Source organism: Populus trichocarpa, chromosome 14 (genome assembly GCF_000002775.5).
Source record: "Populus trichocarpa isolate Nisqually-1 chromosome 14, P.trichocarpa_v4.1, whole genome shotgun sequence".
NCBI classification, from domain to species: Eukaryota; Viridiplantae; Streptophyta; class Magnoliopsida; order Malpighiales; family Salicaceae; genus Populus; species Populus trichocarpa.
This window is the reverse complement of record NC_037298.2, coordinates 6280978-6299572: the sequence shown is the minus strand read 5'-3', so window position 1 is coordinate 6299572 and position 18595 is coordinate 6280978. Positions and strand designations below refer to the sequence as shown.

General features: G+C 31.6%; 1 protein-coding gene across 1 annotated transcript; it reads left to right on the top strand.

Moving 5' to 3' along the window:
- Nucleotides 1-1619: 1619 nt before the first annotated feature.
- Nucleotides 1620-4265, top strand: LOC7492767 (probable WRKY transcription factor 46). Its single transcript, XM_002320816.4, has 3 exons — nt 1620-2517; nt 2632-2760; nt 3307-4265. Exons 1-3 carry the CDS (start codon nt 2201-2203, stop codon nt 3956-3958), a joined length of 1098 nt encoding a protein of 365 aa, XP_002320852.4. The 5' UTR covers nt 1620-2200; the 3' UTR covers nt 3959-4265.
- The last annotated feature ends 14330 nt before the right edge of the window (nt 4266-18595 follow it).

Here is an 18595-nt window from a genome sequence, read left to right as displayed (position 1 = left end):
AGTAACTGTTAAATGTCATATGAGAAATTATTCCTGGACCAACAAGAAAATGGGTTATGACATGGCTGACGGTCTCATAGATTAGTTCATAGTTAAGAGCAAGCTACTTCAATGATTGAAAGTCGAAACTGCTGCCAAGCAATTGGTAAATTGATAAATGATCGGTGGTCCCCCGTCCGGGCTTCAATCGCTAGGAATCGGCAATTTGCTCTTTATTATTTCTTTTTTGTTTTGCGGTTGAAATTTATGATAATCCATAAATGAAAAATTGCATGTATATGTATCATTCTATCCAAGAAATTGCAAGGTGTGCTTGAGATAGATGTGTAGTTAGGTGTAATTGTTTTTTTTTTTTGAAGAATTACTTAAAAAAAATAAGAAAAACTTGTATTTTTTTGTGCATTAATGAATTGTACATTAAAAAAAATAACTACACCCCACCGTACTTCTATCCCAGACACACTCGTAATAGTTAAATGTGGAGGTGTTAATTCAATTAAGAAGTGAAATTAATTCAAACATAAATGTTGGGAGAAATTATTATGTATCCTTGTTATTAAAGGGCTGAGGTTAGAAGAGATTGCATGCACTTCCATTACCAAAACTTGCTAAAAGGGCCGAATTAAGCACTAGGACGCGCTTATGTCACGGATTGTTTCCATGGTGGCCAAAATTCAAGATGTGGGATAAATAAAATACAAAGCACTTTCCATTGTTCTATTTGTAGGAATATTGCCAATGATAAAAGTTAAAACGGTAAGTTTCGACTTTCTAATTTTTACTAATCTAAAGAAAAGAATTGAATGTTATCGATCCCAACTGATACCAGCCATCTTTATAGATTCATTTAGAGAACGAATTTTTTACACAAACACATTCTCTTCTAACAACCACATTGGAGATTCCGAACAGACAGGAGGACAGAGGTAAGGGCAACCTTATTTTTACAGAAACTATATTTAACTACATATTTTATAGCTTAAAGTTGCTTTATGTGCGAAACGCAGACGTGTATGGTGATCTATCAACATCAGCGTAGGCAAGGGATAAACCTTGACGCCCACAGGATCCATCAGCACCCATCAATCCATCCCCGCCACTCATTTTTCTGGAGTGGATTATAATTTTAGCCCCTCTAGTTTAACAAAACTAATTAAATGATCCTTGTGTTCTCAGATACATATATTTTATCTTCTTATATTTTAAATCCATTTATAATTTATTTCTTTGTCAGTTCCATGTTCTCCTTCAATTTATTTTTCTTTCTTTTAAGAAACATATAGAGGAAAAGAGAAATACATGAGATGGAGATTTTGTAAGCGGGTTTTTTATATATATTTATTAATTTAAAGAGCAGAGAGTCAGTGTGAACTAAGAAGCATGAACGAGACCACCAAGAATGTTCAAACCTTCTTCCGCGTTGTTGCTTAGTACTGACTACTGAACACCATTGATTGTTAAAGATGAGAGTGAGAGCCAAGGAGCAGTGATTGGTGACTCTGAAGGGGAGTGGGGCATGGCATTGCGCTACTGTGGTTTGAAATGGTCAGCAATTGAATCTTCCTCTCACGCTCTCCTTTCCATTAGCCACCTCAAGAATGGAAACTGGCCCCCAGTTTTGTGAAAGAACAAAAAAAAAAAACCAAATAATTTTTTTCTCCGGTCAAGAGTTTGTCTCTTCCTTCCCCTTTCCCTCCCTTATATCTACCATCTTCCTCACAGCTTCTTAATCAGCAAGAAAATCTTTCCCTTTCTTAGCCTTATACACATAGCCTTATCATCTCTTTCTTCACATTTATATCTCCCTCATACATACCCCCAATTGGCATTTCAGGTCACCTCTACATCGCATTTTTGTTCCTTTTCTCTGTTTTTAGCGAGTGATCTCACAAACCCTGTTGCTATTTCGGCTCATCTGATCTCAATATAAAACTAGACAAGTAGTTCTCTTGCTCTATTCAGTTCTATGTTTGTTGCTTTTGATTCTTCAATCCAAAGCCTTAACATAACCATTTTGTATACCTCCTTTGCTCACATAGCCATAATCTCTTTGTAGCTACTCTTTGAGTGTGCAAAACTCATTCTTGATGGAATAATTTCCCTCCGTTTTATTACTTTGCACCTCAATTGGAGGACCCAAATCATTTCACAACTTAATTCTTCAAAAGTATAGTTGTAGTGTCCTTACTGCATTTTCCGAATGGAATTGTCCATGGAATGGGAGCACAAGACTCTAATAAGTGAGCTAACTCAAGGGAAAGAGCTAGCGAAACAGCTTAGCAACCATCTTAACCCTTCCGCATCTCTCGAAGCACGTCAATTCCTAGTGGATAAGATACTTTCTTCTTATGAGAAAGCACTTTCAATGCTAAATTGGGGGGCTTTGGCTACTGATCAACCAAAGCCCACAATTGGCACAGTCGAACCACTGCATTCATTTGCCAACAGTAGTCCTAGGAGTGAGGTCTCTGATCAGGATTGCAAGGAGGAATGTAACAAAGATGTTTACAAGAAGAGGTGAAAACCTCTCTGTTTTTTTTTCTTTTTTGCTATACTTACTTCGTTTGGGTTTTAGATGAACTGTGATTGATGATGATCTAACTAGGAATCGGGAATTGTTTGTTATTGTAGAAAAATACAACCTCGATGGACTGAGCAAGTGAAGGATTGTTCAGGGACCGGTCTAGAAGGGCCTCTTGATGATGGTTATAGCTGGAGGAAATACGGGCAAAAGGATATTCTCGGAGCTAATTTTCCAAGGTGAGACAATTTTTTTACCCTTCTCTATCTTTCTGTTAACTGTTTCCATAAATTGAACAGGAAAAAAAAGAAACTCTGTTGCTTATCCAAATTGTACGAATGGAAGAGTAGACAGGTTCCTTAACTATATCATAATCGCACGGTGCTAGAGGCCTTATCAGGCTCCAATCAAGTGCTAGCACTGCTTGAGACCTGATCCTGTCTCCTGACGACTCTTGTCCTTAGAGTCTGCTAGGCACAAGGCTCCAAATAATTAAAAATCGAGGTCGCTGCAATATCGATACTTTAGCATCGAATGCTGATAGCCATCAAAAGTATTGGATTTGCCATTTTATTTAAATCCAAGAGCTTTGATGGCCATCCACATTGTACTGAAGCTCGAGACAGCATTCTAGGCCTCCCCAATTGTCTGACTTGGCCGCTATGGTTTTGACAAGATATATTTGGAAAGAGAAGATTGGATAAATTGTTTAAAACATCTTATTAATGCATTTGATCATGTTTATTTAGTAACAATTTAACAATAATTGGCGTGGTAAATTGCAGAGGATACTACAGATGCACTCACCGCCATTCCCAAGGCTGTTTGGCCACGAAGCAAGTGCAAAGATCAGATGAGGACCATTCAATTTTTGAAGTGACCTATCGAGGGAGACATACATGTAACCAAGCCTCTCCTTCACCCGTGGCATCGCCTTCCCCAAAAAATGATTGCTCAAAACAAAGCAAGTATCATCGTAAGCAGCAGCAGCAGCGTCAAGAGAAACCAAAGCCAACAGAGGAGATATTTGTTAACTTTGGATCAGACATTGTTCAAGTTAAAAATGAGGACTTGGGCTCCAAGGACGACATTTTCCCATCCTTTTCCTTCCCATGTACATCATTCGGGAATGAAAACGAGGAAAACAACATTTTCACCGAGTCCATGATGGAAAACAACTTCTTGGGTAGCTTTTCTCCAACATTTATATCTCCGGCAACATCTGAATCCAACTACTTCTCAATGTCACCATGCCATATGAACAGCTTTGGAATAGGTTACCAAAATGTGCAGACCCCAGAGTCTGAACTCACCACGGAGATAATATCAGCCCCAACTTCGGTAACCAATTCACCAATCGGGGATTTTGATATCTCAATCGATAATGTAGATTTTGATACCACCTTCCCATTTGACAACCCAGATTTCTTTGCTTAAAAGAGCTAGGCAGCGCGTTAGTTTTTCCTGCCTCGCCAACATTGAAAGGGAGATGGTGTGTCCCAAGTCCTCTGCGGTGCTGGCTTAGAGAAATTTCCCCTTTGATCAGGTAGTGAAACTTTTTGCAAACAATGTAACCTTGTAGCTCAGTTTTATTCCTCCTTTTCATTTTAGATTAAAACTGGATTCAAGATTCCTGGAGTGGACATTGCAATTGCAATACTACGTTGTAAAATGTACAGAATCTTGAGTCTAAGTAGTGTTGGTTCAAATTTGTTGACTAAATAAAGTCTAAAGAATTCACACTTCTCTCATCTCATTTATGATTTGTGTAACCAGGTTGAATGCTCTTTCTTGTTGGAAAAAATCAATTGTGCTTCATTAAAATTAATTTGTAATATAAATTGAGAAACAAATAAGATTTATTGAATAAAAAAATGTTACACGTATTAAAAATATCATAAAAAATAAATATTTTAAATTTTTAACAATAAATTTAATTTATATTAAATATATATAAAAAATAGTAATGAATCATATTAATCTCATGAAAAATCAAAGACACCCGAAATAATTAAGAAATAATTGTTATTTAAAAAATGCTAAATAAACCCAAAAAATAACGTAAAAGGGGTATTAATTAAAAACACAAACTTAAAAAAATAGTTAAAAAAAATGACATAAAAAAAATCAATTAAAAAAATCAAAATAGGAAAAGTCCACAAACATGGGCTTTGAAGCCCAAGCTCACGTGTATGGACCTATTTTTGTTTTCTTTTTTAAAAGAGCGAACGACAGGTCGCTCGTTTTTTTTTTAAAAAATACACTACACATCACTGTGATGACTGGAAAATCATGTCTGTAACTTTTTTACCAAAAAACCCTGTTTTTTAAACTCATTTTAACCACAAAACACCTTTAGAACACGAAGAAACTAATGTATCAACCTAATAAACCCAAAAACATAGTCCAAACCACAAAATCAAACCTGAAAAAAAAAAAACACTTCATCCTTGTATTAGATCTAGTTTTTTAAGCTACATTAAGGCTTAAAACAACCAATATAAGACTTTCATTACTAAGTGAAACTTATTGAAACCAATTTTAACCTCTTTCATAGTTGAAATTGTCACCGCAAAGAGTTTTTTTTTCTTTGCTGGAATCTGGCAATTACTCCCCCTCCTTCCATGAAAAAAGAAGCTGAAAAAGAGAAATAAAGTTTTGTGTCAAAATGTAACTTGCAAAAAGTATAGGGACCAGTCATCTAACAAAAAAATAGGGATGATAATGTGTTTTCTAAACAACTTGCTAAGTCGTCTCTTATATTGCCTATAACTTTCATTTTAATCCTCTATCTTGCAATTCAACCGTTCCAAAAAAAAATATATAATTGGATGCTAGTTTTAGCTCAAAAAACTTAATTATACAAAATAAAAGTTCAAAAACTAAATTGAAAATAACAAAAAAGAAAAAAGAAAAAGAAGAACAACTCCAATCATAACTGAGAAGATGAATAATAATAATAATAAAGCTAAAGTAAAGAAAAAACAAACCATCTTTCCGAATGATCTCTCTCAAATTTACACTGACCTGGAACCACTCCATTTAAGAATCCACCAATGACAGGCTGTACATATGCTCTCATTTGTCAATGATATGGGATAGGGATTGGACAAGATCGGAAGGCCCAAGCTTAAAATCCGATTACAGTGTTCTCATCGCGAGGACTTACATCTACCAAAAGCCCAATGGACCTCAATACATAATAAGAGCCCAACCATTAGATGATCCACCTCACAAGCTCTGTAGAAGCCTGGAACCAGAATTCGAATCTTCTAAGTTCTGCCAACAGCGAGCCTGGAAATTACAAGTTTAAACTTTAAGGGTTGCCAGGTCTTTTTACTATTCATATAAAAATGGAAAATACAAAAAGGCCCCCCACTGTTTGTTAGTTTTTGTTTTTGTTTTAGGGATAAATAGGATATTATATTCTTCATATTTAATATGAAAATACAAAAGCAACCCTCAACGGGCAACTTAATATTTTATTTCCTTTAAAGGTAGTGAAATAAATTTATTGTGCTATCAGAGCATAAAATATTTATTATGTCCCCAATCAATTTAAAAATACAAAAATAATCATATTGCAAAGCCAATTCTACGTCTATCATTAGCCTATCATTTATTTTTTTCAAATAGCTAGAAGGTGAAGACATTGTTTCTCTTCACAATGCAAAGTGTCCAAGTAAATAGTGTTTTCACCTTCTTTTTTAGTTTTTTTTCAATTATATATATATATATATATATATATATATATATATATATGTAAGAATTTTTTTAAAAAAAAAACGAAAAAAGGAAGAAACACTAAGAAAGGAAGCACTTGAGAAGGTATCTAGATTGGATCTAGGATAATTTCAAGCTTTTAGTTATATCAATCTCTAACACTAAAAAATAATTGGGATTTTTTATGATGTTTTATTATTCATATGAACAATAAAGCACCATAATACATTATTTTTAATTATTTTATAACAAATTTAAATCATAACTTAGTTGATTAGCACACGCGACAAGCCAAATGGTGTGGGTTCAAGTATTGGTGAGCACACCTATTTTTTAAATTGTAAAATGTCACAAATAACTTTTTTTTAGAAGAAATAAAGAAAAACAACTCGGGCATACACCCCTTAATAAAAAAAGAGTAAAACAAAGTTAGGTGTTAGGACTGACCTTTTGCTAGCATTTTTTTTTTCTTTGCTTTTTTTTACTTGGTTTTTTTTTTACTATCAAAAAAATTTACCGGATTCGCTTACCTTTTCATTTTGACATAGCTCTTAAATCTTATTATCAATTTTTATTTCAATTTTGATTAAAACAAATTTAATTATTATGTATTTAATATGAAAATAATAATACTAATAATAAATTGTTTATGAAAATTCAATTGAAATTGATTATTTATTATTTAAATATTTAAATAGATTTGAAACATGATTTTATCACATTAATTATTTGTTTTAGTTCTCAATTACATAAAATATATAAATACTATTTTGATATTTATTGTTAATTTGCTTTAACAATTATATTTTATTTTAAATATAAACAATTGTTTCAGTTAAAAATATTATAATGGTTAATATAAATAAAATATTATAATGGTTTGCATGCAGCGTACTTAGCGGGAGTCCATATATATATATATATATATATATATATATAAACATGAACATAAAAGCAAATATGCGTATAGATCATAGAACTGCAATTGAATATTAAAGGGTATGGAGAATTTAAGGCAGCAAGAAAGTTCAAACTCGGAGTGGAAAGACAATGATTTTAGGACTTTTTATTTATAGCTATTACTCTCATTTTTTTATTTATTTTTTTGTTGTTGCTGCTGCTGCTGCAGAGTAGTAGGTAGTCATGATACCGTTTTGGAATTTTGTAGGAGACACCTGACACCACACCCACAATATTTATTTGGTAAAAGAAAAGGAAGAGATATGAAAAGGTTGTGGATAAATATCATCCAGATGAAATGATGTTTTGCTTTGCAACTCTTCCTCAATTATTTTCGCTTTGACGGCCATGTCAGGAATCATTGAAGGAGTCCTTTTCTATTAGTTGGCCTTCGCTTTTATAAATGGTGCTGGAACTTTTCATTCTTCCATCGCCGAGGGTGAAAAGACCAGCAAACTCTTCAAGTTTAACTTGCCAACCAACGATCTCAACCAACGACAGTCTTGCTTTCCGAGGACAACCTTTGTAGATAACATTATTTTCAATACATAGTTATTAAAAATATATTAATTTAATTTTTTTTAAGTTATATGTATTTTTAAAATACATTCCAATACAGTTTAAAACGCACAAAAAGGGGAATTGAATGAACTCCGTTCTGGAATGAACTCTTGGAAGCCTGTTTTTCGCTTTGTCAAAATGCTAAATACCATGCCAAGTCTTTAATTTTGTAGAAATAAAAAAAAAAACACAAAATAGTTTGTGGAAATATAAAATAAATTCGGTATAATCTTATGTTAAATTATTCATAAATTATTTTGATTTATTTTTTTACGAGGTTATCACAATCTTAAACAAATATCTCAATATTTGTTTTTAATTTTATAAGTATTTATTTTTATTATTATATCATTAAATAAAAAATAATTAAAAAAATAAAATTATAATAAAACTCAGTGACGTTCATGATCTTGATCGTTGATTTGACAAGTTAAGCTGCAAAACCTATATAAATTCAATATGTTGTAGTTTTAATATTTTTAAAAGATAGCATCTTGAAAAAAAAATCAAACAATACTTTTTACTGGTCATCTATATTGTCTTTAAACTTATTAAGTTGATTGAATGACATCAAAATAACTTTTATACATGTTAATTTTAAATTTGAGTTGAATAAAGAATCATATGAGAAATTTTAAAGTTAATTCATTAAATTAAATTTAATAATAATGCTAAAAATTCCTTGCAGCATAATAATGTTTTACATTAAAAAAAATCTTAATACAATCCGCAACGCAGACCAAAAAATTTAGCAATGCATTGAATTAGCTTGTTATTTGCTGTTTTACAAGCCTCGAATGAGTATTAGAATAGAAAAAAAATAAAAGAAAAATAATATTAACATTAAAAGAAAAGAAAAGGTAAATGGAACCAGACTAAGAAAAAAAAACACGCCAGCTTTCCCGTTTCCAATGCCTTAATAAATGAAATGAAAAGGTGAAGGTCGATGTTTGTCTGCCTAAAACACAGGGAAACACCTTTAAAAGTAGAATTGTAGGGGCCTGGATTACTGGGTTTATCAAGATTAATTGAAAAAACAAAAACAGCTAAAAGTATTAGAGATTTCTCACATTTACAGTCCTCACTGAAACAGTGGTTTCTTTTTTCTTTCTTTTTTGTTCAATGTCTTTTGAGCTTTTGGTCTGAGATATTGTTTTTATTTATTTACTATAAGGTTCTCGAGGTGTAAAAAAACGTTCCACGATTCCCAGGTACTTCGAACTGAATGCGACCTGCACTTTGATGACTCCTGGCATTGCAGGTCATCCTGCATCCTTCTTTGTTTCAAAACCATCGAGGCTGTATTTTAACTCGTTTTAAATTTTAAATCCTGAGATATCCCCACTCTTACTGTTAAAAACACTCCATGCAACCCTAAAACATCCATCCATCCATCCATCTCTCTCTCTCTTTCTCTAGCTCTACTTGCGGCAACTTCTCTTTCTTTTTCTATCTGAGATGAGGCACCCATATTCCGGCCAAAACAACCATCACAGATAACCATCACCACCCACATTTCTATTTGTTACTCATAGGCCACTCTCCATTCGCTCTATAAATAATAAAATATAATTGATTATAGTCAACATGTTATTTATATAAATTGAATGTAAAAAAAAGTGTTAACTTTATGGCTTATCTTGTCAAATGGCACGGGGCAAAACATTTCAAGGTAAATCTCACTTATGTCCACAAGTTTTACTAGGATGAGTTGGACGCACAACTGTAGCATTAGGAATGTATTACAAATGTATTTTTTTTTCTATTTCAACGTTAATTATTTAGTTTTGATTGATTATCTGAGTTAAATTTTTTTATATGTTCTCATATATATATGAACGTCATATACGAATGATTTGATACTTTCAGCTTCGCTTATCTGCAGTGAGGGATCTGACATTTGGTTAGCACAGGTCTTGTTGCATTGCTTTGACATTATTGAGATGCATTATCTAGATTAGGTAATGTGATAGTTCAGCCTATCTTGATATATTTCAGATTATGTTGATACCATAGAATAACTGCACAATATTAATCGCCAAGGTAAATGCAGGAGAATTGGTTGGTAATTCATACATCTTACATTGATCTCTTGGATGCTACGAGAGATCGTGTTTTTAAGGAGTGACATCTGATGATTGATATAGATACCTACATGACTTGATATTTATCTATTACACACAATTTCATTACACCAACATGGTCATGTTTCTTGACATGTTCATGAAACTCTATGCATTCTGCCCTCGATACCCAAGATAGAATCGATTGATATGCAATATTGTTTTGCATATATTAAATATCGGATTAATTTTATTAAGAATGATGACTACTGATTGATTTTTAATGTATATATATAGATTAATTACTCGGTATGAGAAGCTCATAAAGCAGCAACGATTATCTGTGAAGGTATTAATGAGATGAGACATATTGTGATCAACACTACGCTCAATTTATGTCGTGGTGGACTTTAAAAGGCTGGGGAGATTGAGTGTCTTGAAGCAGCATTAATTAAAGATGAGATTGCTTATTGTGAGAGTGTTGGGGATGTCGGTCCGTCTACGAGCATCCCAAACCCATCCATGAGCATCTGAGGTTATGTTCACGAGCGTCCCAGACCCGTCTATGAGCGACCTCGGTCCATCCAAGAACTGCCATGCTATTGGTCCTCTTGACACCTATATAGTTATTGCAAACTTGTCCTCAAGTTAAACGAGTTGGGGTAATGTTCCATACTCATACACGAGTGCTCTAGGCTCGTACACGAGGGCTCCGAGCCCTTCTACGAGCAGAGAAGATTATTAGATATAGTTAAATGTTATTATATATTATGAGAATTATGAATAGATATATAGTCAGTTTAATTTTTCATAAAATGCTATATTGTGTTAATCTCTGATCTAATTTTTTTTTTTATGATTGAATATGTTATGTGCTAATTATGTAAATTGTATTTGATTGTGTGAATTGTTGTTTTTTAGGGCAGAGAGTTGAAGGTAAAATAGCCTACCCCGGGATGCTTATGTTAGAAGAGTTGAGAATATCTTCCGCGACACGCAAGTTACAATTAGCATCCACAACTCACAAATCATGGATGGTATATACGAAAATGAAAATTTTTTAAATATGTTAACTTACCAAAAACACTGGAGAACCAGTAGATATGAAGTGATGGATCCTTAGTATATCTTCATGGTTGTTGATAATAGAATTCATGTTCGTGCAGTAGAAAATTTCAAAAAGTGACTTTGCTTAGTGGCATCATTAGCAAGTTTTTTTTCAATCCAATGTTGCTAAAGACTCGCATGACACATTTGCTAGTATTTTTTAAAGTGATAAAAATTGCATTTTAAAATATTTTTTATTTAAAAATAAATTAAAATAATATTTTTTTTAGTTTATATAATACATTATTGATACAAGCAAAATAAAATAATAATAATAAATTACAAAACCGTATTTCAAACGTTGTGACAAACATACTCCATGTTTTATGATAGCATATTTTTTTTAAAATAGTTTTTGAAAAAATAAAAAAATTATTTTAAATTAAAATTTTTAGAATTTTTAAATCATTTTAATATATTAATATCAAAAATAAATTAAAAAAATAAAAAATATCATTTTAATATTACATGTGCCTTTCATTTATTTGTTAGAGTTTTGTATTATGATCATGTGTGGCACAACTCATTGTTTACAGCGCCAAGGGTCGTGTCTCTCTTAAAAAAGTATAATTCAGAACTTCTTCTACATTCTGTCGAAGATACGCAACTCTCTAAATTTATGAATTAATTATTTTTATTCATAAATTTAGAGGTTGATGCTCACATGATGAGTGATGGGCTTATAAAAAAGTATAGATTATATTTTATAGCGCCAAGGGTCGTGTCCCTCTCGAACCCATTTTTTTTATAAAATGGAGCTGTGGCTATACAATAATGAGAGGTTGATGCTCGCATGATGAATGATGAGCTTACAACTGCAACTCTTTTATTATATTTATATAGATACTATTCTAAATTGGCATTTTCTCAATCAAAACAATCGTTATAACATCTCAGTGCACATCAACTTCTACTGGCCATAGGCGCGCGCAGTGGACAGCCTAAACTTGATGACAACAACAACTTCTAAAGTTAAATTTGAATTTTATAACTTATTCTTGATTTTTTAAAATTATCACAGTTAATTAAAATTTAAATTCATTTTAACAAGATAACATAATTTATAGATGTAGTGATTGAAAACGTGAATTTTATGGCTTGATACTATCTAGTATAAGAAAACTAAGAAAATAAAGGAGATATATCAACATTCCGATTATGATATCATAAGTACCATAAGAAGATTTTGATAAGATAAACCCAATAAAATCTAGAAAAGTCACTAAAGATGACTCTAGTGGGTCACACTTGCCGCCAAGAAATGAAGGTGGCCTACTAGTCTTTAGCAGCAAGTGTACCCACTCCGGTCACTGTTATTTTTTTTTTTAGTGTCGTTGAATTTGTCTCGTTAAAATATTTATGAAGATGCTAATAGTGTTGTAATCAAAATTTTGGTGTGTCTTTAATAAATTGTTTTTTTTCTTCTGTTTTCTCTCGCCCATTTAATATTTTTTAAAGGAAGTTGTTATTCTAAATAACAACAAGATATCAAAATTGCATTTTTCAATCATGATACTAAATGTTGTGCTATTTTATCAATTTTTTAATTGTGTTATTTTAACCTTATTTTTAAAAAAATATTCTTAAAACTATAAATACCCCCTCTTCTTAGGCAGAGGGTAACATAAACTAGTAAAGTGACAAGCGTTATGCCACATGTCATCTATTTTTATTTTTTATAAAAATATTATAAATACAGGTTTTTTTCAACACATATATGTAATTAAAAAATCTAAGTTCAAATAAAAAAATGCATACATGTAATCAAACAAATCAAGAGCTATGCATGCGAATAATTAAATATAAAAGCATTAAGAATACCTAAAAATAAAACTTGAAAAATCAAGAGACATGTATAGATCAAGATATTTAATCTTTGAAGACAGGAAATTTAACAGGTTGTGTTTAGTAAATTTGTTTATTAAAATAAATTTTTTATTCAAGCAAACGATAATAGAAATATAAATACAAATTGAATGGATCGAATAAATTAAAAAGGGGAAAAAACATTATGCAAGACTGCCCATATTAAAAATATTATCTGAATATATTTATTTATTTATTTATTTTCAAAAATAAAGTTCATCTATATAAAAGATTAAAAAAAAATATAGATGGATTAGAAAAACTTTTCAAATTTAAAAGAATAACTAAAAAAATATTCGTCATTTAAAAAAGGTTCTTCAAACAAAATGAAAAAGAGAATGGGTGGTAATTTAAATACAAATTTAAAAAAGATAGAGAAAAAAACCATAAAAAAGAATCATTAATTTTTTTAAAAAAATGAAAAAAAAAGAGAGAGCAAAGGCCAAGCGTTGCTGGGCCTGGAAAGCTAAGCCAACCGCCTTGGCCCTTTCATTTTTTTTTTGAAAAAGAAAATCAGACAATGCGGTTTGATTTGGCCAAATTTTGGAATCCATTGTGGCTGGAAAATCAGGGCTTAAGTTTGTTTTTACCTAAAACCTCTTTTTCAACCCGTTTTGACTCAAAACATCGTAGGAACCATGATAAAACTACTTATGACCTCAAAAAACCACCAAAAAAACCGAAATTAATCCGAATTCAAAAATCAACCCGAGCGCATATCTGTTTTTTCACGAACTTTAAAGGTACAAAAACACTTTTATGAACTCCCCTCGTCAAATGGAACTATTTGACAAAAATATAGTCTGTTTTAGTGATTTAAATTGGTATCAACGATACTTTTCTCTTTCTAACACTGAAATCCGATGACCTTTCTTTCTCTTCTCTCAGCCGAGGACTAAAAAATAACAAAATAAAATGTTGTACCAAAATGAAGTTGGAAAAATATTTTGGTATTGAAATTATATAATTTGTGTGATTTTTAAAGTTCAAGGACCAAAATGTATTTTTTACGAACTTATGGCGTGCCACCCATGTTTGACTTCTTTTTTCAGTTTGATCTCTCTTTTTTTAATCTTATTTTTTTATAAGCAATCAAAATTAATTAATTTTAATTATGACTAAATTGCTGGGAAAAAATTGAAAAACCAAATTGAAATAACATTAAAAAATTTATACCTTGTCCATAATAATATGTGAAAGAATAAATATAGAAGCATTGCACGGGAAAAAAAAACCACTGCTTTTCAAGAAATACTTTATAATCTTGATAAAGGGACAAATTTAAAGGTGGCTTTCCGTATATAAATAAAAATATACTGGCCCAACTTAATGACGAACCTATGATGATAGGCTTAAGTAAGCAACGAGGCTTCCTGGGGTTAAAACGGGCTTGTGGCATGATATGTGAGGTTTGGTCGACGTCAAACTTTTAGCATTGGGATTTGGGACCAGAAGCACTCCCTTGTTGACTCCTTTTTTAATTTTCAAAGTAATTAATGGATGGTGACTTCCGCTTATCCTTTCATTTTCCACCATAACTTGCATTTTATCTTAAAATCCAACTAATTGTGCAACAAGAACACAAAAGAGAGAGCGATATATCCACAAAAAAAAAAAAAAAATTCAAGAAAACGAAGTTGATCTCCTTTGTATAGTTGTAAAGGAGGTCGCACGATACTTTCTTGTATATCATAGTATTCTTTCACCGTCCAGAAAAATTATAGTTTTTCCACGATGATGACATTTGTTGCTCCTTAATTTTAAAACTAAATTACGTGGTCTGAAGAGGTCTTTTTCTTCCAATCGTATTATTTTCGAGAGAGTACCACGGACCACGTAGCTATGACGTATGAACTGACTTTTTCTAATTTTAGATTTCCCGTCGAATTGAAAGTGATGGGCAAAGTCTAGTTGCAATGCATAGGATGTCATCCTGACATTTGTTGCCTTTTCCTCGAGAAAAAAAAAAGAAGTTCCAAACAGAACCGGTAGAAGTTGATGCCAGTTCTGTAATCTCCGTCCGTGAAAATATTATCGACCTTGATGTTCATACAATGATACAAACACGATGACGTCCCTTGATGTTCATACAATGATACAAACACGATGACGTCCCTTGATGTATGTGCTAGCATTTGAATTTCCAGAAGTTTCGAGATGTAGACGACACAGCAACCATTGTTGCTCTTACATAAGAACAAATCAAAAGTAACCCAATACTACTAGTTATCAATTGAATCTTTATCTAGCAAGTCAAGCCGACAATACGATCTAAAAGTGTAAACTATAATATAGTAAGTAATATAGAGTCTTTTTTTTTTATATAACATAAATTCTGGGATTAAATATATTTCTCATGTTCTGCCACACACATCCATTCCAAAATCGGTAATACATCTTGCTCATGTCTTTTATTCCCGTGCATACAAAGACGACTCCAATTAAAAACCCCGAGCAGCGGAGACCAAAACAAGATATATAACCAACCAATTAAAATAAATAATGGAGTGCGTGTCGATGTTGAAAATCTCCATTAATTTGTAATTCTATAGGTAAGATGGATTCGATGCTTCAAGATCTAATTTTATATTACAAAAATTATATTCACTTACATGTATTTGTTAAAGAAATTATTAGATATGTCAACAATTATATTTTATTCTCGTAAAAATATGGGTGAAAGGAATTCAGAAAGATCGTATCTTATGAGAAAGAGGAATATAATTCTTGGTATAACGAATAATTCCCCCATTGAAAACCATCTGATGTTCTTTAGAAGAGGAAGGGCGCATAAGGGCGAGTGGAACTTTAGGTTCAGTATCCAAAGTATTTCATGGTTGAAAAACAAGGATTGAAGGTGCAAAAGCCGCGGTTGAAAGGTTCATCGACGTTCTCCTTCTACAGTTTCGCTTCATACACGAATCTTGTTATGAACAGCAGTCATCCCTTTCTTACTGTATCTTTTTTTTTTTTTAGTTTAACGTGGGTGTCCGGGTCAGCTTGCGCGCACCTCGACTAATCCCACGAGCCCTGAAGTTAACGACCATGTAAGCCTCCAGTGACCATCATATGAGTAACCACAGGGCTCGAACCTGAGACCACAGAGGGAGCAAACCTCTTGGTCCCAAACTCTTACCACTGGGCCACAACCTAGATGGTTATTATTAATGTGGGTGTCCGGACTAGCTTACGTGTACCTTGACTAATCTCACTAGCCCTGAAGTTAATAATTATATAAGCATCCAGTGATTCTGAGGTTTGTGAAACTTAAACCGGTAGTTTTTAGAAAACAAACCTAGAACCTGATTAATTAAGTTACACCTCTCATCTCTTTAATTCTTATAATACTAGATTTGTGAATTCACACTATATCATCTGTTGATGAAACACTTATCAATTATATATAAAAAAAATGTTGGCAAGAGTGTTTAAAAGCAGCTAAAAAAACACGACTTAGAACATATATCTATAATAAAAAAATAGGTAATGATAATTAATTTACCTATTCAAATAAAAAATAATCATATAAACCTGTAAAAAAGAATGGCACCAAAATAATAATAAAAAAAGGTAATCTAAATGAACATGTCAAATTTGCAAGTTAGGTTGTGAGAACAGGATCAACTAATAGAAAAAAAAAATAAACAACCGAAGTCCAATTCCAAATAAATTAACATAGAATGATAAAATTGAAAAAAATCAATAAAAAAACAACCAGTAAATTGGGCAAGCCAACCAAGCTTTGTGACTCGGATCATGATAATGAGACAATCCAATAGAATACAAATCGGAAAAGATTACGAAGTTGAATTTTAAAACAACTAAATGTTGAAGGACCGAACATAACAAATACCAATTTTAAAATGAACGATTCTAAGAAAAACCTAAGCTAATTTACCAAACTCACGCGGCCTGATTGATGGAACTGAAAGGAAATTGAAGAAAATCTAGTATTATACTAATTAAAGAGATGAACAAATAGAAAGGAATTTGAAGAAAATAATTAAACCCAACATAAAAAAAACTCCAACCTTGAATGATAGAATTGAAAAATAAAATTAATTCATAATCAATCTAACATTGAAAGGTGAAATCAATAAAAATTCAATTCAAAACATTTATGAAAATAAATTCAATAAAGAACAACAAATAAAAAGAATCGAGATAACCTGAGTCATTTTTAAAATTTATAAAAAAATTATATAGAAAGCATATAAATAAAAATAACAGAGCTCAATCTTTAATTGAATAAATGTTGAATGATAAAACTAAAAAAACCTGAGCTTCAAAAAAGAAAATAAAAAAACCAAGCACACCCGAGTGAACTTTCTAAACTTAGGTTAATATTTAAAACTCGCAACTCGTGAGATCCTAGACCTAGGCTTAATTAAAAAACTCAATTCTCAATCAATTTAATGTTGAAGAATGATAAAAAAAAATTAATTTAAAAAAAATTGCCAAAGTAAAAATAAATAACAATAAAAAAAATTAAGATAAAATTTAATAGGAAACAAAACTTAAGGAGGATGTAATTGTAAAAAAAAGATTCAATTTAAAAAAATTATCTTAAGCAAAACAAATAACAATAAAAAAATAAAGATCAAATAAAAAAGATAAAAAAAACTAAAGGGTGATAAAATTGAAAAAGAGTATTATTTTATAAATTATTCAAAGTAAAACAAAAGGTAATAAAAAATAAGCATGGACTAGATTTTAAAAAATAACAAATTCAAGAGTTGCTTTAAATTTTTGAAGGGGCAGAAACAAAAATAAAAAAAAAAAAGAAGAAAAAAGGTCACAATCACCAAACCAGAGAGAGTTGTTAGCCACATATAACACCTCATCATGAAAAAGATGTCGAGATGATTCAAATGTTGTTGTGAAAGCTGGTGTTTGTTCATTGGATGACCTCACACGCGTCGCCCGTTTGATAACCCTTAAGTCAATTTGATATTAACTTAAAGGTCATTATGAAAGGACAAAAAACCCATTGAAAGATACTTCAGTAGATCTTGTCTCTAAGAATAATTAATTCATTTTACTTTGCTAAATAAATGAAAACACTAAAAAACCATTGAAAGAAGTATTTTTTAGAGGTATACAAGTCATTTTATTGTGAAAAAAAGTAAAAATACTAATATATCTAAATATAATTTAAAAATAACAATTTAATCATGTTGAAAAAAACCTACCTTATTGCTTTCAATACATGATTAAAAGGTTTTATGATTGAGAGGCAAACATGTGATGCTTAAAAATATGACAATAATTCACGAGGAGTTTATAGGTTTTGGTTAGTTGATATAGCAATACTGGACGGTGGTTATATCGACAAGCTCGACATCGTAATGTCCTCGGCCTTATCAGTGGCCCAAGGCGATTAAAGAAAATCACTCTACTTGGAAGCATTCGATCTGTGCAATCTAAATTGGGGTCACCCACTTTTGTCCATGTTTTCACCTCTTCAATCATGTTTTCCAATTTGCGATGATAAATGCAAATAAAATGGAATTATTGAGGTGCCAATATCCAGCCACCTACCTCATTTGATCCTCCTCCTAGTGCCAATGACTTCACTGTGATGTCACAACATTACTCCGTTCACTTGGTCCACATTTTTGACTTATAATTCATAGTGGGTTCTTGATTACATAATCGTGGGTGAACCCATCTCACCTAATCCAATATGTTACATGAGCAAATTAATGAAAGAAATGACACTCCCACGAAAGCAATCGTTAAATATCAATCGTCTAATATTCAAACCAAGGAAAGAAGAAGAAGAAGAAGAAGA